Source organism: Xenopus laevis, chromosome 7L (genome assembly GCF_017654675.1).
Source record: "Xenopus laevis strain J_2021 chromosome 7L, Xenopus_laevis_v10.1, whole genome shotgun sequence".
In the NCBI taxonomy this organism is placed as follows: domain Eukaryota; kingdom Metazoa; phylum Chordata; class Amphibia; order Anura; family Pipidae; genus Xenopus; species Xenopus laevis.
Window position 1 is genome coordinate 133,038,412 of NC_054383.1, and position 27,329 is coordinate 133,065,740.

Here is a 27,329-nt window from a genome sequence, read left to right on the forward strand (position 1 = left end):
ACTTATCTATTATCTACTGTGTATCCTGTGCTTGAATGGCTGCCCCCATGGCTACACAGCAGCTTGTTTATATCAACTATAGTGGTGTTTCTGAAGCAAACACACCAGTTTTACCAGTGCAGGGCAACAGTATACTATATTGACATTCCTTTAAAACACTTTCATTTTTTGGTGTTGCTGTTCCTTAAAATGATTGACAAAAAACATAAATGACGTATCTGTGCAATGAATGCTTTATTTATTTATCCAGTGTTCTTGTTCCAGCATTCCTTGCCCTCCTGGATTTCCTGATAACGACCTTGGCTTGACCTTGTTTTCGATTTTTGACTGTTCCTGTTATTATCTTCTGTTGCCATTAAACCTGCAATATCACTATGTCATCTCCAGTTGTGTATGGGTATCCCCCTGGGCTTCCACCATGCCCACTTCCTAGTGTGTGGTTAACTCCAGTTACAGTCCTGGTTCCTATGCTATATGTTCAGGTATTCTCCCTGTCTATAGTTTTCTCCTCCTGGAGGATGAGCAGGCATCTCCGAAGCAGGATCTGGAAACTCAGGAGCCAGTCCTAGGAAAGGGAAAGCAGCAGGACCTGCATGTATCAGGATCTGGAGGCTCAGCAGGTAGTTCTGGAGCAGGATCTGGAGCCTCGGGAGCCAGTCCTACAGAAGGATCTGGAGGCTGAGCAGGTATCTCTGGAGAAGGATTTGAAAGCTTAGGAGCCAGTCCTAGAAACGGAAAGCAGCAGAACCGGCATGTATCAAGATCTGCAGGCTGAGCAGGTAGTTCTGGAGCAGGATCTGGAGACTCAGGAGCCAATTCTAGAGAAGGCTGAGCAGCATATCCAGGATCTTCAGAGTCGTACACCAGTATGTCCTGTAGGTTCCTGAGTTGTCAGTGGAAAAATAAAGAAGCGAAAAGTAAAATCTTTGAGATTTATACTTCCATCCTGTACCTCTACCTCTGTATATTTAGCTACAAACACTCCAAGTCATGCATTTTTGCTGGTGTTGGCATAACCCAATATTCCCATTCTTCTGCTTATCCTCAATAAGCTCCTCTATTTTTTTATAGTGATAGACAACTTTTTGATTGGGAAATTTGAGGTAGTTGACAGGAATAGCTCCACACAGACCCCAACTTAAACAACCCTTTTTACTACCAATCACCCTCTGCTACCTTCATGGTATCCTTCATGGAACTTATACTGCCAAACACTGCCTTCCAGTCTCTACATTGTCATCTATACGTCATACAAATCTCATTCCTATTTCCTATAATCCATTGTGCATTAATTAACCTATACTGTGTACTCACAATTCAGGTGGTGGGCTTGGGGCGCGGGCCTGTTCAACTACTTTCCGATCCTCTTCAATACAAAAGTTTGTACAGAGGAAGAAGCATCCTCCAATCAATGCCAGAATTGCCAATATTATCAAGGCATATTGCAAGCAGCGCATTGGGCTGGTTTCTGGTTGCCACATCTGGATCGCATCAGAAATCTGATAAAAGACATAGAAGTTAATTGTTGCATGTTTATAAAGTGGTAACATATTACACAGGACTGCACAGCAGAGAGACACCATGATAACAAACCATTTACAGTGGCTCAGATATAAAGCTAAAAGGTTGGGTTTGCTAGAGTTTAAAATCTTAAGGGGAATCAAATGCACTTACCTTCTGAATGATAAATGGGGCACATACCCCTCCTGCTAACTGTGCTATAATAGACTGCAAGGCTATTGCTGTGCCACGGGAATTTGGCATTACTACCGACTGGCAAGAGAGAAAAGAAGGGTTTATCAGGGAAGAGGTCACTGCCATTATTATTATTTGATATCATATCTTGCGCTTATTGGTGTCCAACATGGGGTTATGTTATCAATAAAAAAGCATATAAACCCGATGTTTAGGACCCAAACACTAGTTCATATGATTCTGTCTGTGGGTATGAAAGGAAAAAGTTCTTCAAGAGATATATTTACCAGTATCATGTCAGTAGCTACAGCCTGGTTTATATTCAGTAGAACGCCACCTACAAAGACGGACCCCTGTAGGAGAGAGTATAGGGTGGTGAGATAAAAAAATAAAATGAACCCACATCTAAATGGAATAATCATTTAATACAATTATTGGCGCCAATGTTGATGTTATCTCTAAGGTTGGCTCTTAAATCACTTTTGTTAACTTATCCTTGAGCGTTAGTAATATTTTAAACCATTCATGTAGAACTGGGGCCATAAAAATAATCTATTTCTAATCTAGGTTAATTAGCTTCATGCTATCACCTTCTCTCAATCTCAACATCCCTCGATGTTGGGAGTAAAAACATTATTGTGTCTTAAATCCAATGGATATAACTCACATAGGCAAGGGTAAAGCTGCTTTGTACAGTGAAAAAGAAGATGCAAATGAAACATCCAGAGGCCATAAGTCCTAAACCGGATACCAGTCGATCAGCGGATGGATACATCTTGAACCACCGAGTGATGATCACCATTCCTATTTGTATCCCCACGATGTCAGCCGCGTATTTAATCAAACCATAGAACATACTAGAAGGAGACAAAGAGACAAGAATGTTTATTATATTGTTCAAACTGTATAATGTACCTCTAATAATAACTTCTCAGATCCTGAACTGAAACAATTTAATATACATCCTAAACAATACAGTGCACCTGCTAAAGGCTATCTGCTAAACCATAGCAAGGCTTGTTCATAATGGGACTGGTAAACACACATTTAGGGGCAGATTTATCAAGGGTCGAAGTGAAATTTGACTAGGGAATAGTTAAAAATTCGAATTTGATTATAGAAATGTATCATGTACTGGCCCTTTAATACTTTGAATTCGACTATTTGCCACCTTAAACCTGCTGAATTGCTGTTTTAACCTATGGGGAAGGTCCTGGGATAAATTTGGAGTTGTTTGCAGCCTTCCTGAAAATGGAGTTGCTTTTGGAGAAAAAACGTGAATCGAATTAGATTCGATTCAAAACGATTCGATTTGAATTCAATTTGAGTTTGCGGGTCGAATTTTGAGTTCTTGGGAGTTTATGGGAGTTTAATAAAACTCCCATGAACTCTAAATTCGACCCTTGATAAACCTGCCCCTAAATATGCACAAGTTCTGGAGACTCACAAGTCGCTGTAGTAACAATCTGGCAACAGACAGGGAAACGAACTGCTTGTCACGGCCCTGGTTCGGTTCAGGAAATCAGGAACAACGGCAAACATGGCTTCATTAATGAAATTCACGGACCATGAAGCCAAGGTGAGAAAAACAAAGCTCCGTCTGAAAGTGGAGGAGAGGGATTAGTAATATTTATACATCTTCTGCAATTTTCCATTTGATTGTTATTTATCATAAATAATACTCACGTTTTAGATAAAATCCTCAGATTTTTGAAGAAGGAGGAGGTCAACTTCCAAATATATTGGAAACTGAGGATCTGCATCTGAGGGTCATCACTGTGGTCCTCGGTATAGTATCTAGGTGGTTCCTTCTTCACACAGATTAGCAGCACTAGGCACGCTAATCCAGCGACTGCAACTAGCTGTGTCCAAAGAAAACAGCAGTTAAGTAGCCAGCCATGTATCTCTTTTCATGTACAGTATCCAATCAACTAAACTGATAATAAAAGGCTAATATCTCACAACAACCACTGTTTTATTTGTCTCTTCATGTTTAGCCTATATTCAATTGTATCTTCCCGTCACCCCAATATAATTAATGGTACCCGGTTGAATTTTCCTTACCTGCAGTGCAAAACGCCAGTTTGAGCCTAAGTAGCTTGGCACAATTGCTCCCACAACGATCCCTAAGGCACTGTAACAGAACCAAGGAGATTCAGGGTTAATATAACAGAATCCACACACAAACCAACAGGAATGTAGCAGGAATCCAGGTACAACTTGCAGCTTACCCCATTATATAGCTGAAATTGTTAAACTTGATTAAAGTCCCTCGTCGCTTTTCAGGTGGGAACAGGTCATCAATCAGGGTCAGGGAAATGCCTGCAAAAAAACTTTCTATTGCGGCCACAGCACACCGTATAAAAGGGATGGTCCAACCCCACTAAAGGATAAGAGGGTACAAATTTTTATAAGTTAGGATTCATGAAGAATTAATACTACTGAGTACAGGTTATACGCTGAGTGAAATCTCATTGACCATCCGATACATCGACTCTTACCTCCTGGGGAATTACGGAACAGCTCGCGACAAACAGAGTCCAATACGTTACTCCCAGACACATGAGGGTCCACCGGCTGATCTGATCTGATAGATGTCCAAAGAATGGATTGACCAAGGCAAAAACAATAGCAAAACCTGAAGGAAGAGGGAGAATATTGTGAGCTTCAGACATGGACCAAGCCCACAACTGGCTAAAAGAGACAGATAGAAAGAGGGAATGATAAGTATATCCATAAGAGAGAAAGTCCAAGGAATGTGACCTTACCTGTTTCTACTCTCGCAACTTTGTCAATGGAGAGTTCATATTCTGCTTCAATCAACGGCATAACACCTGTAAGAGGAACAAAAGTACCATATGGACACGTTAGTACAGGTAGTGAAGTGGTTCTGTTACCTTCAGAAAATGTATTTCTTCCTTCCAGCCCCTGTCTTACCTTCAGCTAGATATGTGTCCACGTAATGGACGAATTTGATCAGGAGAAGGATGGCCAGCGTAGCCTTCGCACAGAGGAGTGTACACGGTGCCCTTCTCTCTTTTTCCCCTTTCTCTATGTCGACCGGGACAGGATCACATGCCTGTTTTGATCTAATGCAAAGTTTTCTGAAGAAGTTGATATTTCTACAATTAAAATCACAAGAGAAATGACAATTTAATTGTTTAATTTTGCATTTGGTGAGTCTCAACAGATAAATCAGAATACAATGTAGATGCGCTCTCACAAAATGATTTTGTATGAACGTGATGTCAGAGAGCAGCCACATTATACCAACAGATGCACCTTCTTGAAATACTACCCACAAGTTAAAGATTCTTACCCTTTGTTGGCAAATGAGTGAAACGCCATTCTAATAAAAAAGATGTTATTAAAAAATAAATAATTTCAGAAAATTCACTGCTGGTGTTTAGTCCACTAGTGAAAATCCTGAAATGACCAGTTGTCTTGTTGGCACTGACTTAAGTAGGTCACTGACATTATGACATCACCAACTGAAATGACATCACAATGTAACGCTACCATAGCAACCAGTTGCTGAGTTGGCACTTTGCCAATAATAATTCTAACACATAAAGCACAAGTCTAGTTATAATGCATAAATACTTTATATGAGAAGTTGAATAGTCTTACCCTTTGTTGGCAAATGAGCGAAAAGCCATTCTGATATAAAAGATGTTATTAAGAAAAAAATAATTTCAGAAAATTCACTGCTGGTGTTTCGTCCAGCAGTAAAAATCCTGAAATGACCAGTAGTCTTGTTGGCACTGACTAAAGTAGGTCACTGACATTATGACATCACCGACTCATATGACATCATATGATGCAATGTTGCCATAGCAACTATTTGCTGCCTTGGCACTTTGCCAATAATAATACATAAAACACAGGCTTAGTTATAGTGCATAAATACTCTATGTGGTATATTTATGAAATACCGCCTCTCTCTATTCATTTCTATGGGATTTTTTAAAAGCTTATTCATTAAAGGGTGAACTTTTACTTTCACCCTTTGTTTAATACGCCTTTAAAAAACCCATAGAAATGAATGGAGAGTGGCAGAATTTCACTCTAGCAGACTGTGGCGAACTTTAACTTCACTCTTTGATAAATATACCCCTATATATGAGAAGTTGAATATTCTTACCCTTTGTTGGAAAACGAGTGAAACACCATTCTGATATAAAAGATGTTATTAAGAAAACAATAATTTCAGAAAATTCACTGCTGGTGTTTCGTCCAGCAGTAAAAATCCTGAAATGACCAGTAGTCTTGTTGGCACTGACTAAAGTAGGTCACTGACATTATGACATCACCAACTGAAATGACATCACAATGTAATGCTGCCATAGCAACCAATTGCTGCCTTGGCACTTTGCCAATAATAATTATAACACATAAAGCACAAGCCTAGTTATAATGCATAAATACTCTATATGAGAAGAAGTTAAAGATTCTTACCCTTTGTTGTTAAAAGAGCGAAATGTCATTCTAATAAAAAAGATGTTATTAAAAAATAAATAATTTCAGAAAATTCACTGCTGGTGTTTCGTCCAGTAGTGAAAATCCTGAAATGACCAGTAGTCTTGTTGGCACTGACTAAAGTAGGTCACTGACATTATGACATCACCAACTGAAATGACATCACAATGAAATGCTGCCATAGCAACCAATTGCTGCCTTGGCACTTTGCCAATAATAATTATAACACATAAAGCACAAGCCTAGTTATAATGCATAAATACTCTACATGAGAAGAAGTTGAATATTCTTACCCTTTGCTGGAAAATGAGCGAAACGCCATTCTAATATAAAAGATGTTATTAAGAAAAAAATAATTTCAGAAAATTCACTGCTGGTGTTTAGTCCAGTAGTGAAAATCTATTTATGGCCATATATGGTCACATGACATATACAACTTCTTCTACACAAAGGTATCTCCCGCAACTATCCAAGTCTAAAGTTTAAAAATGACACTCGTTTTTCAGAAAAATGTAAAATGAAATTGGGATATGGTTAAAAAAATCTGATAGCAGTTTTGTCAATTCTGTTTTGTATGTTTATATTTTTTTTTTATTTCGGCTACGAGTTAAGGTGATGATTCTTGATACACAATGCTGTGTTTGGTCATTCTCATCAGATACACTAGCACTTCCCCAAATTATTCCTAATAAACCTGAAAGAGGACAAATGGGGCAAACGTTGATAAATATATAAATATATGTATTCAGAGTTAGCAATTAACATGCTTGGATAATATAGGGCACATTTACTAAGGGTCGAATTTCGAAGTTAAAAAACTTCGAAATTCGACCATCGAATTTGATACTTCCATAGTCAAAGTATTTTTTCGATCGAAAACAGGCGTTTTCGAGCAAAGTAAAAATCGAAGGATTCGAAGGATCGCAGAAAAAAAATCTTCGACTAAAAACGTAGCCAAATACTCAGAGAGGTTCTAGCAGGTCCCCCATAGGCTAAACAGAAATTCGGCAGGTTTAAGGTGGTGAAGTGTCAACGTTTTTTTAAAGAGAAATTACTTTGATTTTCGAATGGTTGAATTTGTGAAGTATTTTCAATTCGTATCTAATTTTGGCCTATTCGATGGTCGAAGTACCCAAAAATTACTTCGAAATTTGAAGTTTTTGAATTCGAAAATTCACTTCGACCTTTAGTAAATGGGCCCCTGTGTGTCGTATGTAGTTTTGTACATGACAAACTGTGACCCGCACCCAAGGTTGGACTATAGGACTATTTACATTTGATAAATAACTTTAAAAGCTTTAAAGAAATTACAGTTTCAGTAAATATAAAAAAGTGACAGAATATACACACAAGCACCCGTATTTTTTGGGGGAACATAATCTTTTATCAGGGAACCCATTTGTGTTTCTAGCCATTGCATCGCTGCTCTAAATACAACTTTACTCTATTACAGGAGGGTACAGCCACTTTGCAGTTGGTCTCCATTCTAACCCTAACTGCATTGTCTCTTACTCTATTTGTTGTATGAGACATATACAGAGCCTACGGCATCCCTAAATATGAACATCACATATAAAGGAAGAAACAAGACCATGAACTGAACAAAAAACATTTTATTGAAACTCCTGGTCACAATGTAGTTTATGGAGACTGCAATATGAGTGGCCCCGTTATAAGCAGCACAAGGTGTTTGCTTTTTTATACGGATTCTGACATGATTTTAGGGTGTGATTTTTATTTCTAAATGACACAGTTTACACTGCAAATAATTCACTCTACAATATAAAATGTCATTCCTGAACCAGCAAGTGTATTTAGTTGTAATATTGGTGTGTAGGTGCATCTCAGGTCATTTTGCCTGGTCATGTGCTTTCAGAAAGAGACAGCACTTTAAGATGGAACTGCTTTCTGGCAGGCTGTTGTTTCTCCTACTCAATGTAACTGAATGTGTCTCAGTGGGACCTGGATTTTACTATTGAGTGCTGTTCTTATATCTATCAGGCAGCTGTTATCTTGTGTTAGGGAGCTGCTATCTGGTTACCTTCCCATTGTTCTGTTGTTAGGCAGCTGGGGGGGGAGGGGTGATATCACTCTAACTTGCAGTACAGCAGTAAAGAGTGACTGAAGTTTATCGGAGCACAAGTCACATGACTGGGGGCAGCTGGGAAACTGACAATATGTCTAGCCCCATGTCAGATTTCAAAATTAAATAAAAAAAATCTGTATGGATTTCAGTGCAGAATTCTGCTGGAGAAGAACTATTAACTGATATGTTTTGAATTTTTTTTCCCCCATGACAGAATCTCTTTAAGCTCTCTGTTGGCATTGTGTCCCCCTGCTAAGACTCACCACTAGTGATGGGAGAACCATTTCGCTTTACAGAAAATACGTGAAAAATCAATAGGCCTTTTTTGGCATAACATTTTCCAAACCACATGCCTTTTTTTACTATACATTACAGTCTATGGGTGTTTTTCATGGCAAATCCTGGTGAAACATTTCGCCCATCACTATTTACCAGCACTGCTGCTCCTTTGCATGATCAACAAGCAGGAGCATGGGCACTAGAAGTCAGGACTAGATCAGCTTATAAAGTACATACTTTTTAGTGATACTGTCAGGGAGGTGAAGTGGCTGAACATGGGGTCTTTAAACCCACTGCTCAACTCTACCTGGTGTATAGACTTGTATGGGGCAGGGCTGTTTAAGGGATTGAGGTTGCAACAATTCTGGAGGGGTTCCTGTGCCACAGACCCTATGTTTGCAAAATGGGTTTAGTTTTCCTTTAATAGCTCTTCAGCTTGAAATGAGCCACATGCAGCTTGGCAACAGGGGTAATAGATGTGCCCTAATAAATGCCCCTATGGACATTGACTCTTAGAGTGGATGTACTGCATGCAAGTAGCTGTTTAGGGCTAGTAGCCTAATTTACACTAAAAGGGTGAATCTCGTGCCAATCCATTAGAAGGCCAAGCTGACGGAGTGAAGGAGTGATGACAGGGTGGCTACATAAAAAGATGCCTGAAATGGTTCAGCAAAGGCTGAATGCAGGAGAATGGGAAGTGGTACTTGAACATAAGATGCAGAACAAATTAAAGGGAATTTTAGACATGTTCAGTTTAAGAACTGGTTGTATGATTTTTGAGCTCCTGAAATCAATAAAAGAATTGCATTTTTTTTATTTAGTTTATTTATGAATGTGCTTTTCTGCCTTTTATTCTAGCATGGCACAGATGGAATATTGTTATATAAAATGGTATCTTGTTAGTAAACGCTGTACTCATTATAGGACATAATTCTTGTGTCCATTGTTACCCCAGTGTCTTTATATTTACACACTCCTTTACCTCAACAACACGACATTGCTCCTTCTGTAGCTACAAAAAACCCCCATACATTTGCTTTTCCCATCCTGTACTTTTACACAGCCGCCATTAACCCATATTTCCCATTCTGTATGACTGCATGTCCCACACTTCACTCTTTCACCCTTCTATTATACTACTACACAAGCAACATACTTCCTTGTTTCCCTCTCCCCATACATCAATACTTCCCATCTTTTACTAATAGACAACCCTCCATGTACCTGAATGAACCAACTATATAGGTCTGGACTTGGAGTCAAAATTGGCTTTACAAGTACATAAAGGCCCAAACACCAGCCCACTAAATAGTGACTTTCTACAGATTGCCAGTCTGAGCCTGCTACTATACTTTGTTTTACCCCTTCTATTTCTCCAAAACCCCTGTGCAACTACATTTATGTTACTCTACACCCCCCACCAATGCACAATTCTACCCTACGTCCTTACAGGCTCCGTACCACTGCCCAGATTTATTCAGCCTCCCAATACCTTTATACAGTCTCCATATTTCCATACAGCCCTCGTCCCCCAATAGCTCCACTAAGTATCAATCTAAGGGCTAAGGACAGGTGCTTCAGAAACACAACTATACTTTATACAAACAAGCTGATATGTAGCCATGAGGTCAGCCATTCAAAGCTGAAAAAGGAGAAAAGGCAGAAGGTGCACAACAGATAGCAGATAAGCCCTGTAGTATGCAATAGGATTCTTCAGAATCTTTAGTCTGTTATCTACTGTGTATCCTGTGCTTTAATGGCTGCCCCCATAGCTACACAGCAGCTTGTTTATATAAATTATAGTAGTACTTATCTGTTATCTACTGTATATCCTGTGTCTGAATGGCTGTCCCCATGGCTACACAGCAGCTTCTTTATATCAACTATAGTAGTACTTATCTATTATCTACTGTGTATCCTGTGCTTGAATGGCTGCCCCCATGGCTACACAGCAGCTTGTTTATATCAACTATAGTGGTGTTTCTGAAGCAAACACACCAGTTTTACCAGTGCAGGGCAACAGTATACTATATTGACATTCCTTTAAAACACTTTCATTTTTTGGTGTTGCTGTTCCTTAAAATGATTGACAAAAAACATAAATGACGTATCTGTGCAATGAATGCTTTATTTATTTATCCAGTGTTCTTGTTCCAGCATTCCTTGCCCTCCTGGATTTCCTGATAACGACCTTGGCTTGACCTTGTTTTCGATTTTTGACTGTTCCTGTTATTATCTTCTGTTGCCATTAAACCTGCAATATCACTATGTCATCTCCAGTTGTGTATGGGTATCCCCCTGGGCTTCCACCATGCCCACTTCCTAGTGTGTGGTTAACTCCAGTTACAGTCCTGGTTCCTATGCTATATGTTCAGGTATTCTCCCTGTCTATAGTTTTCTCCTCCTGGAGGATGAGCAGGCATCTCCGAAGCAGGATCTGGAAACTCAGGAGCCAGTCCTAGGAAAGGGAAAGCAGCAGGACCTGCATGTATCAGGATCTGGAGGCTCAGCAGGTAGTTCTGGAGCAGGATCTGGAGCCTCGGGAGCCAGTCCTACAGAAGGATCTGGAGGCTGAGCAGGTATCTCTGGAGAAGGATTTGAAAGCTTAGGAGCCAGTCCTAGAAACGGAAAGCAGCAGAACCGGCATGTATCAAGATCTGCAGGCTGAGCAGGTAGTTCTGGAGCAGGATCTGGAGACTCAGGAGCCAATTCTAGAGAAGGCTGAGCAGCATATCCAGGATCTTCAGAGTCGTACACCAGTATGTCCTGTAGGTTCCTGAGTTGTCAGTGGAAAAATAAAGAAGCGAAAAGTAAAATCTTTGAGATTTATACTTCCATCCTGTACCTCTACCTCTGTATATTTAGCTACAAACACTCCAAGTCATGCATTTTTGCTGGTGTTGGCATAACCCAATATTCCCATTCTTCTGCTTATCCTCAATAAGCTCCTCTATTTTTTTATAGTGATAGACAACTTTTTGATTGGGAAATTTGAGGTAGTTGACAGGAATAGCTCCACACAGACCCCAACTTAAACAACCCTTTTTACTACCAATCACCCTCTGCTACCTTCATGGTATCCTTCATGGAACTTATACTGCCAAACACTGCCTTCCAGTCTCTACATTGTCATCTATACGTCATACAAATCTCATTCCTATTTCCTATAATCCATTGTGCATTAATTAACCTATACTGTGTACTCACAATTCAGGTGGTGGGCTTGGGGCGCGGGCCTGTTCAACTACTTTCCGATCCTCTTCAATACAAAAGTTTGTACAGAGGAAGAAGCATCCTCCAATCAATGCCAGAATTGCCAATATTATCAAGGCATATTGCAAGCAGCGCATTGGGCTGGTTTCTGGTTGCCACATCTGGATCGCATCAGAAATCTGATAAAAGACATAGAAGTTAATTGTTGCATGTTTATAAAGTGGTAACATATTACACAGGACTGCACAGCAGAGAGACACCATGATAACAAACCATTTACAGTGGCTCAGATATAAAGCTAAAAGGTTGGGTTTGCTAGAGTTTAAAATCTTAAGGGGAATCAAATGCACTTACCTTCTGAATGATAAATGGGGCACATACCCCTCCTGCTAACTGTGCTATAATAGACTGCAAGGCTATTGCTGTGCCACGGGAATTTGGCATTACTACCGACTGGCAAGAGAGAAAAGAAGGGTTTATCAGGGAAGAGGTCACTGCCATTATTATTATTTGATATCATATCTTGCGCTTATTGGTGTCCAACATGGGGTTATGTTATCAATAAAAAAGCATATAAACCCGATGTTTAGGACCCAAACACTAGTTCATATGATTCTGTCTGTGGGTATGAAAGGAAAAAGTTGTTCAAGAGATATATTTACCAGTATCATGTCAGTAGCTACAGCCTGGTTTATATTCAGTAGAACGCCACCTACAAAGACGGACCCCTGTAGGAGAGAGTATAGGGTGGTGAGATAAAAAAATAAAATGAACCCACATCTAAATGGAATAATCATTTAATACAATTATTGGCGCCAATGTTGATGTTATCTCTAAGGTTGGCTCTTAAATCACTTTTGTTAACTTATCCTTGAGCGTTAGTAATATTTTAAACCATTCATGTAGAACTGGGGCCATAAAAATAATCTATTTCTAATCTAGGTTAATTAGCTTCATGCTATCACCTTCTCTCAATCTCAACATCCCTCGATGTTGGGAGTAAAAACATTATTGTGTCTTAAATCCAATGGATATAACTCACATAGGCAAGGGTAAAGCTGCTTTGTACAGTGAAAAAGAAGATGCAAATGAAACATCCAGAGGCCATAAGTCCTAAACCGGATACCAGTCGATCAGCGGATGGATACATCTTGAACCACCGAGTGATGATCACCATTCCTATTTGTATCCCCACGATGTCAGCCGCGTATTTAATCAAACCATAGAACATACTAGAAGGAGACAAAGAGACAAGAATGTTTATTATATTGTTCAAACTGTATAATGTACCTCTAATAATAACTTCTCAGATCCTGAACTGAAACAATTTAATATACATCCTAAACAATACAGTGCACCTGCTAAAGGCTATCTGCTAAACCATAGCAAGGCTTGTTCATAATGGGACTGGTAAACACACATTTAGGGGCAGATTTATCAAGGGTCGAAGTGAAATTTGACTAGGGAATAGTTAAAAATTCGAATTTGATTATAGAAATGTATCATGTACTGGCCCTTTAATACTTTGAATTCGACTATTTGCCACCTTAAACCTGCTGAATTGCTGTTTTAACCTATGGGGAAGGTCCTGGGATAAATTTGGAGTTGTTTGCAGCCTTCCTGAAAATGGAGTTGCTTTTGGAGAAAAAACGTGAATCGAATTAGATTCGATTCAAAACGATTCGATTTGAATTCAATTTGAGTTTGCGGGTCGAATTTTGAGTTCTTGGGAGTTTATGGGAGTTTAATAAAACTCCCATGAACTCTAAATTCGACCCTTGATAAACCTGCCCCTAAATATGCACAAGTTCTGGAGACTCACAAGTCGCTGTAGTAACAATCTGGCAACAGACAGGGAAACGAACTGCTTGTCACGGCCCTGGTTCGGTTCAGGAAATCAGGAACAACGGCAAACATGGCTTCATTAATGAAATTCACGGACCATGAAGCCAAGGTGAGAAAAACAAAGCTCCGTCTGAAAGTGGAGGAGAGGGATTAGTAATATTTATACATCTTCTGCAATTTTCCATTTGATTGTTATTTATCATAAATAATACTCACGTTTTAGATAAAATCCTCAGATTTTTGAAGAAGGAGGAGGTCAACTTCCAAATATATTGGAAACTGAGGATCTGCATCTGAGGGTCATCACTGTGGTCCTCGGTATAGTATCTAGGTGGTTCCTTCTTCACACAGATTAGCAGCACTAGGCACGCTAATCCAGCGACTGCAACTAGCTGTGTCCAAAGAAAACAGCAGTTAAGTAGCCAGCCATGTATCTCTTTTCATGTACAGTATCCAATCAACTAAACTGATAATAAAAGGCTAATATCTCACAACAACCACTGTTTTATTTGTCTCTTCATGTTTAGCCTATATTCAATTGTATCTTCCCGTCACCCCAATATAATTAATGGTACCCGGTTGAATTTTCCTTACCTGCAGTGCAAAACGCCAGTTTGAGCCTAAGTAGCTTGGCACAATTGCTCCCACAACGATCCCTAAGGCACTGTAACAGAACCAAGGAGATTCAGGGTTAATATAACAGAATCCACACACAAACCAACAGGAATGTAGCAGGAATCCAGGTACAACTTGCAGCTTACCCCATTATATAGCTGAAATTGTTAAACTTGATTAAAGTCCCTCGTCGCTTTTCAGGTGGGAACAGGTCATCAATCAGGGTCAGGGAAATGCCTGCAAAAAAACTTTCTATTGCGGCCACAGCACACCGTATAAAAGGGATGGTCCAACCCCACTAAAGGATAAGAGGGTACAAATTTTTATAAGTTAGGATTCATGAAGAATTAATACTACTGAGTACAGGTTATACGCTGAGTGAAATCTCATTGACCATCCGATACATCGACTCTTACCTCCTGGGGAATTACGGAACAGCTCGCGACAAACAGAGTCCAATACGTTACTCCCAGACACATGAGGGTCCACCGGCTGATCTGATCTGATAGATGTCCAAAGAATGGATTGACCAAGGCAAAAACAATAGCAAAACCTGAAGGAAGAGGGAGAATATTGTGAGCTTCAGACATGGACCAAGCCCACAACTGGCTAAAAGAGACAGATAGAAAGAGGGAATGATAAGTATATCCATAAGAGAGAAAGTCCAAGGAATGTGACCTTACCTGTTTCTACTCTCGCAACTTTGTCAATGGAGAGTTCATATTCTGCTTCAATCAACGGCATAACACCTGTAAGAGGAACAAAAGTACCATATGGACACGTTAGTACAGGTAGTGAAGTGGTTCTGTTACCTTCAGAAAATGTATTTCTTCCTTCCAGCCCCTGTCTTACCTTCAGCTAGATATGTGTCCACGTAATGGACGAATTTGATCAGGAGAAGGATGGCCAGCGTAGCCTTCGCACAGAGGAGTGTACACGGTGCCCTTCTCTCTTTTTCCCCTTTCTCTATGTCGACCGGGACAGGATCACATGCCTGTTTTGATCTAATGCAAAGTTTTCTGAAGAAGTTGATATTTCTACAATTAAAATCACAAGAGAAATGACAATTTAATTGTTTAATTTTGCATTTGGTGAGTCTCAACAGATAAATCAGAATACAATGTAGATGCGCTCTCACAAAATGATTTTGTATGAACGTGATGTCAGAGAGCAGCCACATTATACCAACAGATGCACCTTCTTGAAATACTACCCACAAGTTAAAGATTCTTACCCTTTGTTGGCAAATGAGTGAAACGCCATTCTAATAAAAAAGATGTTATTAAAAAATAAATAATTTCAGAAAATTCACTGCTGGTGTTTAGTCCACTAGTGAAAATCCTGAAATGACCAGTTGTCTTGTTGGCACTGACTTAAGTAGGTCACTGACATTATGACATCACCAACTGAAATGACATCACAATGTAACGCTACCATAGCAACCAGTTGCTGAGTTGGCACTTTGCCAATAATAATTCTAACACATAAAGCACAAGTCTAGTTATAATGCATAAATACTTTATATGAGAAGTTGAATAGTCTTACCCTTTGTTGGCAAATGAGCGAAAAGCCATTCTGATATAAAAGATGTTATTAAGAAAAAAATAATTTCAGAAAATTCACTGCTGGTGTTTCGTCCAGCAGTAAAAATCCTGAAATGACCAGTAGTCTTGTTGGCACTGACTAAAGTAGGTCACTGACATTATGACATCACCGACTCATATGACATCATATGATGCAATGTTGCCATAGCAACTATTTGCTGCCTTGGCACTTTGCCAATAATAATACATAAAACACAGGCTTAGTTATAGTGCATAAATACTCTATGTGGTATATTTATGAAATACCGCCTCTCTCTATTCATTTCTATGGGATTTTTTAAAAGCTTATTCATTAAAGGGTGAACTTTTACTTTCACCCTTTGTTTAATACGCCTTTAAAAAACCCATAGAAATGAATGGAGAGTGGCAGAATTTCACTCTAGCAGACTGTGGCGAACTTTAACTTCACTCTTTGATAAATATACCCCTATATATGAGAAGTTGAATATTCTTACCCTTTGTTGGAAAACGAGTGAAACACCATTCTGATATAAAAGATGTTATTAAGAAAACAATAATTTCAGAAAATTCACTGCTGGTGTTTCGTCCAGCAGTAAAAATCCTGAAATGACCAGTAGTCTTGTTGGCACTGACTAAAGTAGGTCACTGACATTATGACATCACCAACTGAAATGACATCACAATGTAATGCTGCCATAGCAACCAATTGCTGCCTTGGCACTTTGCCAATAATAATTATAACACATAAAGCACAAGCCTAGTTATAATGCATAAATACTCTATATGAGAAGAAGTTAAAGATTCTTACCCTTTGTTGTTAAAAGAGCGAAATGTCATTCTAATAAAAAAGATGTTATTAAAAAATAAATAATTTCAGAAAATTCACTGCTGGTGTTTCGTCCAGTAGTGAAAATCCTGAAATGACCAGTAGTCTTGTTGGCACTGACTAAAGTAGGTCACTGACATTATGACATCACCAACTGAAATGACATCACAATGAAATGCTGCCATAGCAACCAATTGCTGCCTTGGCACTTTGCCAATAATAATTATAACACATAAAGGCACAAGCCTAGTTATAATGCATAAATACTCTACATGAGAAGAAGTTGAATATTCTTACCCTTTGCTGGAAAATGAGCGAAACGCCATTCTAATATAAAAGATGTTATTAAGAAAAAAATAATTTCAGAAAATTCACTGCTGGTGTTTAGTCCAGTAGTGAAAATCTATTTATGGCCATATATGGTCACATGACATATACAACTTCTTCTACACAAAGGTATCTCCCGCAACTATCCAAGTCTAAAGTTTAAAAATGACACTCGTTTTTCAGAAAAATGTAAAATGAAATTGGGATATGGTTAAAAAAATCTGATAGCAGTTTTGTCAATTCTGTTTTGTATGTTTATATTTTTTTTTTATTTCGGCTACGAGTTAAGGTGATGATTCTTGATACACAATGCTGTGTTTGGTCATTCTCATCAGATACACTAGCACTTCCCCAAATTATTCCTAATAAACCTGAAAGAGGACAAATGGGGCAAACGTTGATAAATATATAAATATATGTATTCAGAGTTAGCAATTAACATGCTTGGATAATATAGGGCACATTTACTAAGGGTCGAATTTCGAAGTTAAAAAACTTCGAAATTCGACCATCGAATTTGATACTTCCATAGTCAAAGTATTTTTTCGATCGAAAACAGGCGTTTTCGAGCAAAGTAAAAATCGAAGGATTCGAAGGATCGCAGAAAAAAAATCTTCGACTAAAAACGTAGCCAAATACTCAGAGAGGTTCTAGCAGGTCCCCCATAGGCTAAACAGAAATTCGGCAGGTTTAAGGTGGTGAAGTGTCAACGTTTTTTTAAAGAGAAATTACTTTGATTTTCGAATGGTTGAATTTGTGAAGTATTTTCAATTCGTATCTAATTTTGGCCTATTCGATGGTCGAAGTACCCAAAAATTACTTCGAAATTTGAAGTTTTTGAATTCGAAAATTCACTTCGACCTTTAGTAAATGGGCCCCTGTGTGTCGTATGTAGTTTTGTACATGACAAACTGTGACCCGCACCCAAGGTTGGACTATAGGACTATTTACATTTGATAAATAACTTTAAAAGCTTTAAAGAAATTACAGTTTCAGTAAATATAAAAAAGTGACAGAATATACACACAAGCACCCGTATTTTTTGGGGGAACATAATCTTTTATCAGGGAACCCATTTGTGTTTCTAGCCATTGCATCGCTGCTCTAAATACAACTTTACTCTATTACAGGAGGGTAGAGCCACTTTGCAGTTGGTCTCCATTCTAACCCTAACTGCATTGTCTCTTACTCTATTTGTTGTATGAGACATATACAGAGCCTACGGCATCCCTAAATATGAACATCACATATAAAGGAAGAAACAAGACCATGAACTGAACAAAAAACATTTTATTGAAACTCCTGGTCACAATGTAGTTTATGGAGACTGCAATATGAGTGGCCCCGTTATAAGCAGCACAAGGTGTTTGCTTTTTTATACGGATTCTGACATGATTTTAGGGTGTGATTTTTATTTCTAAATGACACAGTTTACACTGCAAATAATTCACTCTACAATATAAAATGTCATTCCTGAACCAGCAAGTGTATTTAGTTGTAATATTGGTGTGTAGGTGCATCTCAGGTCATTTTGCCTGGTCATGTGCTTTCAGAAAGAGACAGCACTTTAAGATGGAACTGCTTTCTGGCAGGCTGTTGTTTCTCCTACTCAATGTAACTGAATGTGTCTCAGTGGGACCTGGATTTTACTATTGAGTGCTGTTCTTATATCTATCAGGCAGCTGTTATCTTGTGTTAGGGAGCTGCTATCTGGTTACCTTCCCATTGTTCTGTTGTTAGGCAGCTGGGGGGGGGAGGGGTGATATCACTCTAACTTGCAGTACAGCAGTAAAGAGTGACTGAAGTTTATCGGAGCACAAGTCACATGACTGGGGGCAGCTGGGAAACTGACAATATGTCTAGCCCCATGTCAGATTTCAAAATTAAATAAAAAAAATCTGTATGGATTTCAGTGCAGAATTCTGCTGGAGAAGAACTATTAACTGATATGTTTTGAATTTTTTTCCCCCCATGACAGAATCTCTTTAAGCTCTCTGTTGGCATTGTGTCCCCCTGCTAAGACTCACCACTAGTGATGGGAGAACCATTTCGCTTTACAGAAAATACGTGAAAAATCAATAGGCCTTTTTTGGCATAACATTTTCCAAACCACATGCCTTTTTTTACTATACATTACAGTCTATGGGTGTTTTTCATGGCAAATCCTGGTGAAACATTTCGCCCATCACTATTTACCAGCACTGCTGCTCCTTTGCATGATCAACAAGCAGGAGCATGGGCACTAGAAGTCAGGACTAGATCAGCTTATAAAGTACATACTTTTTAGTGATACTGTCAGGGAGGTGAAGTGGCTGAACATGGGGTCTTTAAACCCACTGCTCAACTCTACCTGGTGTATAGACTTGTATGGGGCAGGGCTGTTTAAGGGATTGAGGTTGCAACAATTCTGGAGGGGTTCCTGTGCCACAGACCCTATGTTTGCAAAATGGGTTTAGTTTTCCTTTAATAGCTCTTCAGCTTGAAATGAGCCACATGCAGCTTGGCAACAGGGGTAATAGATGTGCCCTAATAAATGCCCCTATGGACATTGACTCTTAGAGTGGATGTACTGCATGCAAGTAGCTGTTTAGGGCTAGTAGCCTAATTTACACTAAAAGGGTGAATCTCGTGCCAATCCATTAGAAGGCCAAGCTGACGGAGTGAAGGAGTGATGACAGGGTGGCTACATAAAAAGATGCCTGAAATGGTTCAGCAAAGGCTGAATGCAGGAGAATGGGAAGTGGTACTTGAACATAAGATGCAGAACAAATTAAAGGGAATTTTAGACATGTTCAGTTTAAGAACTGGTTGTATGATTTTTGAGCTCCTGAAATCAATAAAAGAATTGCATTTTTTTTATTTAGTTTATTTATGAATGTGCTTTTCTGCCTTTTATTCTAGCATGGCACAGATGGAATATTGTTATATAAAATGGTATCTTGTTAGTAAACGCTGTACTCATTATAGGACATAATTCTTGTGTCCATTGTTACCCCAGTGTCTTTATATTTACACACTCCTTTACCTCAACAACACGACATTGCTCCTTCTGTAGCTACAAAAAACCCCCATACATTTGCTTTTCCCATCCTGTACTTTTACACAGCCGCCATTAACCCATATTTCCCATTCTGTATGACTGCATGTCCCACACTTCACTCTTTCACCCTTCTATTATACTACTACACAAGCAACATACTTCCTTGTTTCCCTCTCCCCATACATCAATACTTCCCATCTTTTACTAATAGACAACCCTCCATGTACCTGAATGAACCAACTATATAGGTCTGGACTTGGAGTCAAAATTGGCTTTACAAGTACATAAAGGCCCAAACACCAGCCCACTAAATAGTGACTTTCTACAGATTGCCAGTCTGAGCCTGCTACTATACTTTGTTTTACCCCTTCTATTTCTCCAAAACCCCTGTGCAACTACATTTATGTTACTCTACACCCCCCACCAATGCACAATTCTACCCTACGTCCTTACAGGCTCCGTACCACTGCCCAGATTTATTCAGCCTCCCAATACCTTTATACAGTCTCCATATTTCCATACAGCCCTCGTCCCCCAATAGCTCCACTAAGTATCAATCTAAGGGCTAAGGACAGGTGCTTCAGAAACACAACTATACTTTATACAAACAAGCTGATATGTAGCCATGAGGTCAGCCATTCAAAGCTGAAAAAGGAGAAAAGGCAGAAGGTGCACAACAGATAGCAGATAAGCCCTGTAGTATGCAATAGGATTCTTCAGAATCTTTAGTCTGTTATCTACTGTGTATCCTGTGCTTTAATGGCTGCCCCCATAGCTACACAGCAGCTTGTTTATATAAATTATAGTAGTACTTATCTGTTATCTACTGTATATCCTGTGTCTGAATGGCTGTCCCCATGGCTACACAGCAGCTTCTTTATATCAACTATAGTAGTACTTATCTATTATCTACTGTGTATCCTGTGCTTGAATGGCTGCCCCCATGGCTACACAGCAGCTTGTTTATATCAACTATAGTGGTGTTTCTGAAGCAAACACACCAGTTTTACCAGTGCAGGGCAACAGTATACTATATTGACATTCCTTTAAAACACTTTCATTTTTTGGTGTTGCTGTTCCTTAAAATGATTGACAAAAAACATAAATGACGTATCTGTGCAATGAATGCTTTATTTATTTATCCAGTGTTCTTGTTCCAGCATTCCTTGCCCTCCTGGATTTCCTGATAACGACCTTGGCTTGACCTTGTTTTCGATTTTTGACTGTTCCTGTTATTATCTTCTGTTGCCATTAAACCTGCAATATCACTATGTCATCTCCAGTTGTGTATGGGTATCCCCCTGGGCTTCCACCATGCCCACTTCCTAGTGTGTGGTTAACTCCAGTTACAGTCCTGGTTCCTATGCTATATGTTCAGGTATTCTCCCTGTCTATAGTTTTCTCCTCCTGGAGGATGAGCAGGCATCTCCGAAGCAGGATCTGGAAACTCAGGAGCCAGTCCTAGGAAAGGGAAAGCAGCAGGACCTGCATGTATCAGGATCTGGAGGCTCAGCAGGTAGTTCTGGAGCAGGATCTGGAGCCTCGGGAGCCAGTCCTACAGAAGGATCTGGAGGCTGAGCAGGTATCTCTGGAGAAGGATTTGAAAGCTTAGGAGCCAGTCCTAGAAACGGAAAGCAGCAGAACCGGCATGTATCAAGATCTGCAGGCTGAGCAGGTAGTTCTGGAGCAGGATCTGGAGACTCAGGAGCCAATTCTAGAGAAGGCTGAGCAGCATATCCAGGATCTTCAGAGTCGTACACCAGTATGTCCTGTAGGTTCCTGAGTTGTCAGTGGAAAAATAAAGAAGCGAAAAGTAAAATCTTTGAGATTTATACTTCCATCCTGTACCTCTACCTCTGTATATTTAGCTACAAACACTCCAAGTCATGCATTTTTGCTGGTGTTGGCATAACCCAATATTCCCATTCTTCTGCTTATCCTCAATAAGCTCCTCTATTTTTTTATAGTGATAGACAACTTTTTGATTGGGAAATTTGAGGTAGTTGACAGGAATAGCTCCACACAGACCCCAACTTAAACAACCCTTTTTACTACCAATCACCCTCTGCTACCTTCATGGTATCCTTCATGGAACTTATACTGCCAAACACTGCCTTCCAGTCTCTACATTGTCATCTATACGTCATACAAATCTCATTCCTATTTCCTATAATCCATTGTGCATTAATTAACCTATACTGTGTACTCACAATTCAGGTGGTGGGCTTGGGGCGCGGGCCTGTTCAACTACTTTCCGATCCTCTTCAATACAAAAGTTTGTACAGAGGAAGAAGCATCCTCCAATCAATGCCAGAATTGCCAATATTATCAAGGCATATTGCAAGCAGTGCATTGGGCTGGTTTCTGGTTGCCACATCTGGATCGCATCAGAAATCTGATAAAAGACATAGAAGTTAATTGTTGCATGTTTATAAAGTCGTAACATATTACACAGGACTGCACAGCAGAGAGACACCATGATAACAAACCATTTACAGTGGCTCAGATATAAAGCTAAAAGGTTGGGTTTGCTAGAGTTTAAAATCTTAAGGGGAATCAAATGCACTTACCTTCTGAATGATAAATGGGGCACATACCCCTCCTGCTAACTGTGCTATAATAGACTGCAAGGCTATTGCTGTGCCACGGGAATTTGGCATTACTACCGACTGGCAAGAGAGAAAAGAAGGGTTTATCAGGGAAGAGGTCACTGCCATTATTATTATTTGATATCATATCTTGCGCTTATTGGTGTCCAACATGGGGTTATGTTATCAATAAAAAAGCATATAAACCCGATGTTTAGGACCCAAACACTAGTTCATATGATTCTGTCTGTGGGTATGAAAGGAAAAAGTTCTTCAAGAGATATATTTACCAGTATCATGTCAGTAGCTACAGCCTGGTTTATATTCAGTAGAACGCCACCTACAAAGACGGACCCCTGTAGGAGAGAGTATAGGGTGGTGAGATAAAAAAATAAAATGAACCCACATCTAAATGGAATTATCATTTAATACAATTATTGGCGCCAATGTTGACGTTATCTCTAAGGTTGGCTCTTAAATCACTTTTGTTAACTTATCCTTGAGCGTTAGTAATATTTTAAACCATTCATGTAGAACTGGGGCCATAAAAATAATCTATTTCTAATCTAGGTTAATTAGCTTCATGCTATCACCTTCTCTCAATCTCAACATCCCTCGATGTTGGGAGTAAAAACATTATTGTGTCTTAAATCCAATGGATATAACTCACATAGGCAAGGGTAAAGCTGCTTTGTACAGTGAAAAAGAAGATGCAAATGAAACATCCAGAGGCCATAAGTCCTAAACCGGATACCAGTCGATCAGCGGATGGATACATCTTGAACCACCGAGTGATGATCACCATTCCTATTTGTATCCCCACGATGTCAGCCGCGTATTTAATCAAACCATAGAACATACTAGAAGGAGACAAAGAGACAAGAATGTTTATTATATTGTTCAAACTGTATAATGTACCCCTAATAATAACTTCTCAGATCCTGAACTGAAACAATTTAATATACATCCTAAACAATACAGTGCACCTGCTAAAGGCTATCTGCTAAACCATAGCAAGGCTTGTTCATAATGGGACTGGTAAACACACATTTAGGGGCAGATTTATCAAGGGTCGAAGTGAAATTTGACTAGGGAATAGTTAAAAATTCGAATTTGATTATAGAAATGTATCATGTACTGGCCCTTTAATACTTTGAATTCGACTATTTGCCACCTTAAACCTGCTGAATTGCTGTTTTAACCTATGGGGAAGGTCCTGGGATAAATTTGGAGTTGTTTGCAGCCTTCCTGAAAATGGAGTTGCTTTTGGAGAAAAAACGTGAATCGAATTAGATTCGATTCAAAACGATTCGATTTGAATTCAATTTGAGTTTGCGGGTCGAATTTTGAGTTCTTGGGAGTTTATGGGAGTTTAATAAAACTCCCATGAACTCTAAATTCGACCCTTGATAAACCTGCCCCTAAATATGCACAAGTTCTGGAGACTCACAAGTCGCTGTAGTAACAATCTGGCAACAGACAGGGAAACGAACTGCTTGTCACGGCCCTGGTTCGGTTCAGGAAATCAGGAACAACGGCAAACATGGCTTCATTAATGAAATTCACGGACCATGAAGCCAAGGTGAGAAAAACAAAGCTCCGTCTGAAAGTGGAGGAGAGGGATTAGTAATATTTATACATCTTCTGCAATTTTCCATTTGATTGTTATTTATCATAAATAATACTCACGTTTTAGATAAAATCCTCAGATTTTTGAAGAAGGAGGAGGTCAACTTCCAAATATATTGGAAACTGAGGATCTGCATCTGAGGGTCATCACTGTGGTCCTCGGTATAGTATCTAGGTGGTTCCTTCTTCACACAGATTAGCAGCACTAGGCACGCTAATCCAGCGACTGCAACTAGCTGTGTCCAAAGAAAACAGCAGTTAAGTAGCCAGCCATGTATCTCTTTTCATGTACAGTATCCAATCAACTAAACTGATAATAAAAGGCTAATATCTCACAACAACCACTGTTTTATTTGTCTCTTCATGTTTAGCCTATATTCAATTGTATCTTCCCGTCACCCCAATATAATTAATGGTACCCGGTTGAATTTTCCTTACCTGCAGTGCAAAACGCCAGTTTGAGCCTAAGTAGCTTGGCACAATTGCTCCCACAACGATCCCTAAGGCACTGTAACAGAACCAAGGAGATTCAGGGTTAATATAACAGAATCCACACACAAACCAACAGGAATGTAGCAGGAATCCAGGTACAACTTGCAGCTTACCCCATTATATAGCTGAAATTGTTAAACTTGATTAAAGTCCCTCGTCGCTTTTCAGGTGGGAACAGGTCATCAATCAGGGTCAGGGAAATGCCTGCAAAAAAACTTTCTATTGCGGCCACAGCACACCGTATAAAAGGGATGGTCCAACCCCACTAAAGGATAAGAGGGTACAAATTTTTATAAGTTAGGATTCATGAAGAATTAATACTACTGAGTACAGGTTATACGCTGAGTGAAATCTCATTGACCATCCGATACATCGACTCTTACCTCCTGGGGAATTACGGAACAGCTCGCGACAAACAGAGTCCAATACGTTACTCCCAGACACATGAGGGTCCACCGGCTGATCTGATCTGATAGATGTCCAAAGAATGGATTGACCAAGGCAAAAACAATAGCAAAACCTGAAGGAAGAGGGAGAATATTGTGAGCTTCAGACATGGACCAAGCCCACAACTGGCTAAAAGAGACAGATAGAAAGAGGGAATGATAAGTATATCCATAAGAGAGAAAGTCCAAGGAATGTGACCTTACCTGTTTCTACTCTCGCAACTTTGTCAATGGAGAGTTCATATTCTGCTTCAATCAACGGCATAACACCTGTAAGAGGAACAAAAGTACCATATGGACACGTTAGTACAGGTAGTGAAGTGGTTCTGTTACCTTCAGAAAATGTATTTCTTCCTTCCAGCCCCTGTCTTACCTTCAGCTAGATATGTGTCCACGTAATGGACGAATTTGATCAGGAGAAGGATGGCCAGCGTAGCCTTCGCACAGAGGAGTGTACACGGTGCCCTTCTCTCTTTTTCCCCTTTCTCTATGTCGACCGGGACAGGATCACATGCCTGTTTTGATCTAATGCAAAGTTTTCTGAAGAAGTTGATATTTCTACAATTAAAATCACAAGAGAAATGACAATTTAATTGTTTAATTTTGCATTTGGTGAGTCTCAACAGATAAATCAGAATACAATGTAGATGCGCTCTCACAAAATGATTTTGTATGAACGTGATGTCAGAGAGCAGCCACATTATACCAACAGATGCACCTTCTTGAAATACTACCCACAAGTTAAAGATTCTTACCCTTTGTTGGCAAATGAGTGAAACGCCATTCTAATAAAAAAGATGTTATTAAAAAATAAATAATTTCAGAAAATTCACTGCTGGTGTTTAGTCCACTAGTGAAAATCCTGAAATGACCAGTTGTCTTGTTGGCACTGACTTAAGTAGGTCACTGACATTATGACATCACCAACTGAAATGACATCACAATGTAACGCTACCATAGCAACCAGTTGCTGAGTTGGCACTTTGCCAATAATAATTCTAACACATAAAGCACAAGTCTAGTTATAATGCATAAATACTTTATATGAGAAGTTGAATAGTCTTACCCTTTGTTGGCAAATGAGCGAAAAGCCATTCTGATATAAAAGATGTTATTAAGAAAAAAATAATTTCAGAAAATTCACTGCTGGTGTTTCGTCCAGCAGTAAAAATCCTGAAATGACCAGTAGTCTTGTTGGCACTGACTAAAGTAGGTCACTGACATTAGGACATCACCGACTCATATGACATCATATGATGCAATGTTGCCATAGCAACTATTTGCTGCCTTGGCACTTTGCCAATAATAATACATAAAACACAGGCTTAGTTATAGTGCATAAATACTCTATGTGGTATATTTATGAAATACCGCCTCTCTCTATTCATTTCTATGGGATTTTTTAAAAGCTTATTCATTAAAGGGTGAACTTTTACTTTCACCCTTTGTTTAATACGCCTTTAAAAAACCCATAGAAATGAATGGAGAGTGGCAGAATTTCACTCTAGCAGACTGTGGCGAACTTTAACTTCACTCTTTGATAAATATACCCCTATATATGAGAAGTTGAATATTCTTACCCTTTGTTGGAAAACGAGTGAAACACCATTCTGATATAAAAGATGTTATTAAGAAAACAATAATTTCAGAAAATTCACTGCTGGTGTTTCGTCCAGCAGTAAAAATCCTGAAATGACCAGTAGTCTTGTTGGCACTGACTAAAGTAGGTCACTGACATTATGACATCACCAACTGAAATGACATCACAATGTAATGCTGCCATAGCAACCAATTGCTGCCTTGGCACTTTGCCAATAATAATTATAACACATAAAGCACAAGCCTAGTTATAATGCATAAATACTCTATATGAGAAGAAGTTAAAGATTCTTACCCTTTGTTGTTAAAAGAGCGAAATGTCATTCTAATAAAAAAGATGTTATAAAAAATAAATAATTTCAGAAAATTCACTGCTGGTGTTTCGTCCAGTAGTGAAAATCCTGAAATGACCAGTAGTCTTGTTGGCACTGACTAAAGTAGGTCACTGACATTATGACATCACCAACTGAAATGACATCACAATGAAATGCTGCCATAGCAACCAATTGCTGCCTTGGCACTTTGCCAATAATAATTATAACACATAAGGCACAAGCCTAGTTATAATGCATAAATACTCTACATGAGAAGAAGTTGAATATTCT

General features: G+C 39.1%; 3 protein-coding genes across 6 annotated transcripts; all 3 read right to left on the reverse strand.

Moving 5' to 3' along the window:
- Positions 1-210: 210 nt before the first annotated feature.
- LOC121395674 (protein spinster homolog 1-like) lies at positions 211-5,369 on the reverse strand. Of its 2 annotated transcripts, XM_041569782.1 has the most exons (13): positions 5,326-5,369; positions 4,633-4,817; positions 4,464-4,529; positions 4,197-4,333; positions 3,927-4,078; positions 3,760-3,829; positions 3,382-3,557; positions 3,143-3,295; positions 2,363-2,552; positions 1,983-2,048; positions 1,675-1,773; positions 1,315-1,499; positions 211-883 (listed from the first exon to the last, which is right to left on the reverse strand). In XM_041569782.1, exons 1-13 carry the CDS (start codon positions 5,352-5,354, stop codon positions 553-555), a joined length of 1,839 nt encoding a protein of 612 aa, XP_041425716.1. In that variant the 5' UTR covers positions 5,355-5,369; the 3' UTR covers positions 211-552. The 2 variants fall into 2 exon arrangements, with proteins under 2 accessions (XP_041425716.1, XP_041425715.1); XM_041569781.1 differs by lacking the exon at positions 5,326-5,369 and having other exon boundaries at positions 4,633-5,172.
- A 5,273-nt stretch (positions 5,370-10,642) lies between these two features.
- LOC121395675 (protein spinster homolog 1-like) lies at positions 10,643-15,801 on the reverse strand. 2 transcript variants are annotated; one of them, XM_041569784.1, is made up of 13 exons: positions 15,758-15,801; positions 15,065-15,249; positions 14,896-14,961; positions 14,629-14,765; positions 14,359-14,510; positions 14,192-14,261; positions 13,814-13,989; positions 13,575-13,727; positions 12,795-12,984; positions 12,415-12,480; positions 12,107-12,205; positions 11,747-11,931; positions 10,643-11,315 (listed from the first exon to the last, which is right to left on the reverse strand). In XM_041569784.1, the coding sequence occupies exons 1-13, from the start codon at positions 15,784-15,786 to the stop codon at positions 10,985-10,987; spliced, it is 1,839 nt and encodes a 612-aa protein (XP_041425718.1). In that variant the 5' UTR covers positions 15,787-15,801; the 3' UTR covers positions 10,643-10,984. The 2 variants fall into 2 exon arrangements, with proteins under 2 accessions (XP_041425718.1, XP_041425717.1); XM_041569783.1 differs by lacking the exon at positions 15,758-15,801 and having other exon boundaries at positions 15,065-15,604.
- A 5,275-nt stretch (positions 15,802-21,076) lies between these two features.
- On the reverse strand, positions 21,077-26,235 carry LOC121395676 (protein spinster homolog 1-like). Of its 2 annotated transcripts, XM_041569786.1 has the most exons (13): positions 26,192-26,235; positions 25,499-25,683; positions 25,330-25,395; positions 25,063-25,199; positions 24,793-24,944; positions 24,626-24,695; positions 24,248-24,423; positions 24,009-24,161; positions 23,229-23,418; positions 22,849-22,914; positions 22,541-22,639; positions 22,181-22,365; positions 21,077-21,749 (listed from the first exon to the last, which is right to left on the reverse strand). In XM_041569786.1, the coding sequence occupies exons 1-13, from the start codon at positions 26,218-26,220 to the stop codon at positions 21,419-21,421; spliced, it is 1,839 nt and encodes a 612-aa protein (XP_041425720.1). In that variant the 5' UTR covers positions 26,221-26,235; the 3' UTR covers positions 21,077-21,418. The 2 variants fall into 2 exon arrangements, with proteins under 2 accessions (XP_041425720.1, XP_041425719.1); XM_041569785.1 differs by lacking the exon at positions 26,192-26,235 and having other exon boundaries at positions 25,499-26,038.
- Positions 26,236-27,329: the final 1,094 nt, after the last annotated feature.

What these genes read in the sequence shown, in the direction of transcription:
- LOC121395674 (XM_041569781.1), bottom strand. Translation starts at nt 4,960, where the DNA reads ATGTGGCTGCTCTCTGACATCACGTTCATACAAAATCATTTTGTGAGA. An exon ending in GGACACATATCTAGCTGAAG is followed by an intron (nt 4,530 to 4,632) that starts GTAAGACAGGGG and finishes TTCCTCTTACAG; the next exon opens with GTGTTATGCCGTTGATTGAA. An exon ending in TAGCTACTGACATGATACTG is followed by an intron (nt 1,774 to 1,982) that starts GTAAATATATCT and finishes CTCTCTTGCCAG; the next exon opens with TCGGTAGTAATGCCAAATTC.
- LOC121395675 (XM_041569783.1), bottom strand. Translation starts at nt 15,392, where the DNA reads ATGTGGCTGCTCTCTGACATCACGTTCATACAAAATCATTTTGTGAGA. An exon ending in GTTCCGTAATTCCCCAGGAG is followed by an intron (nt 14,511 to 14,628) that starts GTAAGAGTCGAT and finishes CTTATCCTTTAG; the next exon opens with TGGGGTTGGACCATCCCTTT. An exon ending in GCAGCTTTACCCTTGCCTAT is followed by an intron (nt 12,481 to 12,794) that starts GTGAGTTATATC and finishes TCTCTCCTACAG; the next exon opens with GGGTCCGTCTTTGTAGGTGG.
- LOC121395676 (XM_041569785.1), bottom strand. Translation starts at nt 25,826, where the DNA reads ATGTGGCTGCTCTCTGACATCACGTTCATACAAAATCATTTTGTGAGA. An exon ending in AGTTGCGAGAGTAGAAACAG is followed by an intron (nt 25,200 to 25,329) that starts GTAAGGTCACAT and finishes CTCTTCCTTCAG; the next exon opens with GTTTTGCTATTGTTTTTGCC. An exon ending in CCAAGCCCACCACCTGAATT is followed by an intron (nt 21,750 to 22,180) that starts GTGAGTACACAG and finishes CTGACAACTCAG; the next exon opens with GAACCTACAGGACATACTGG.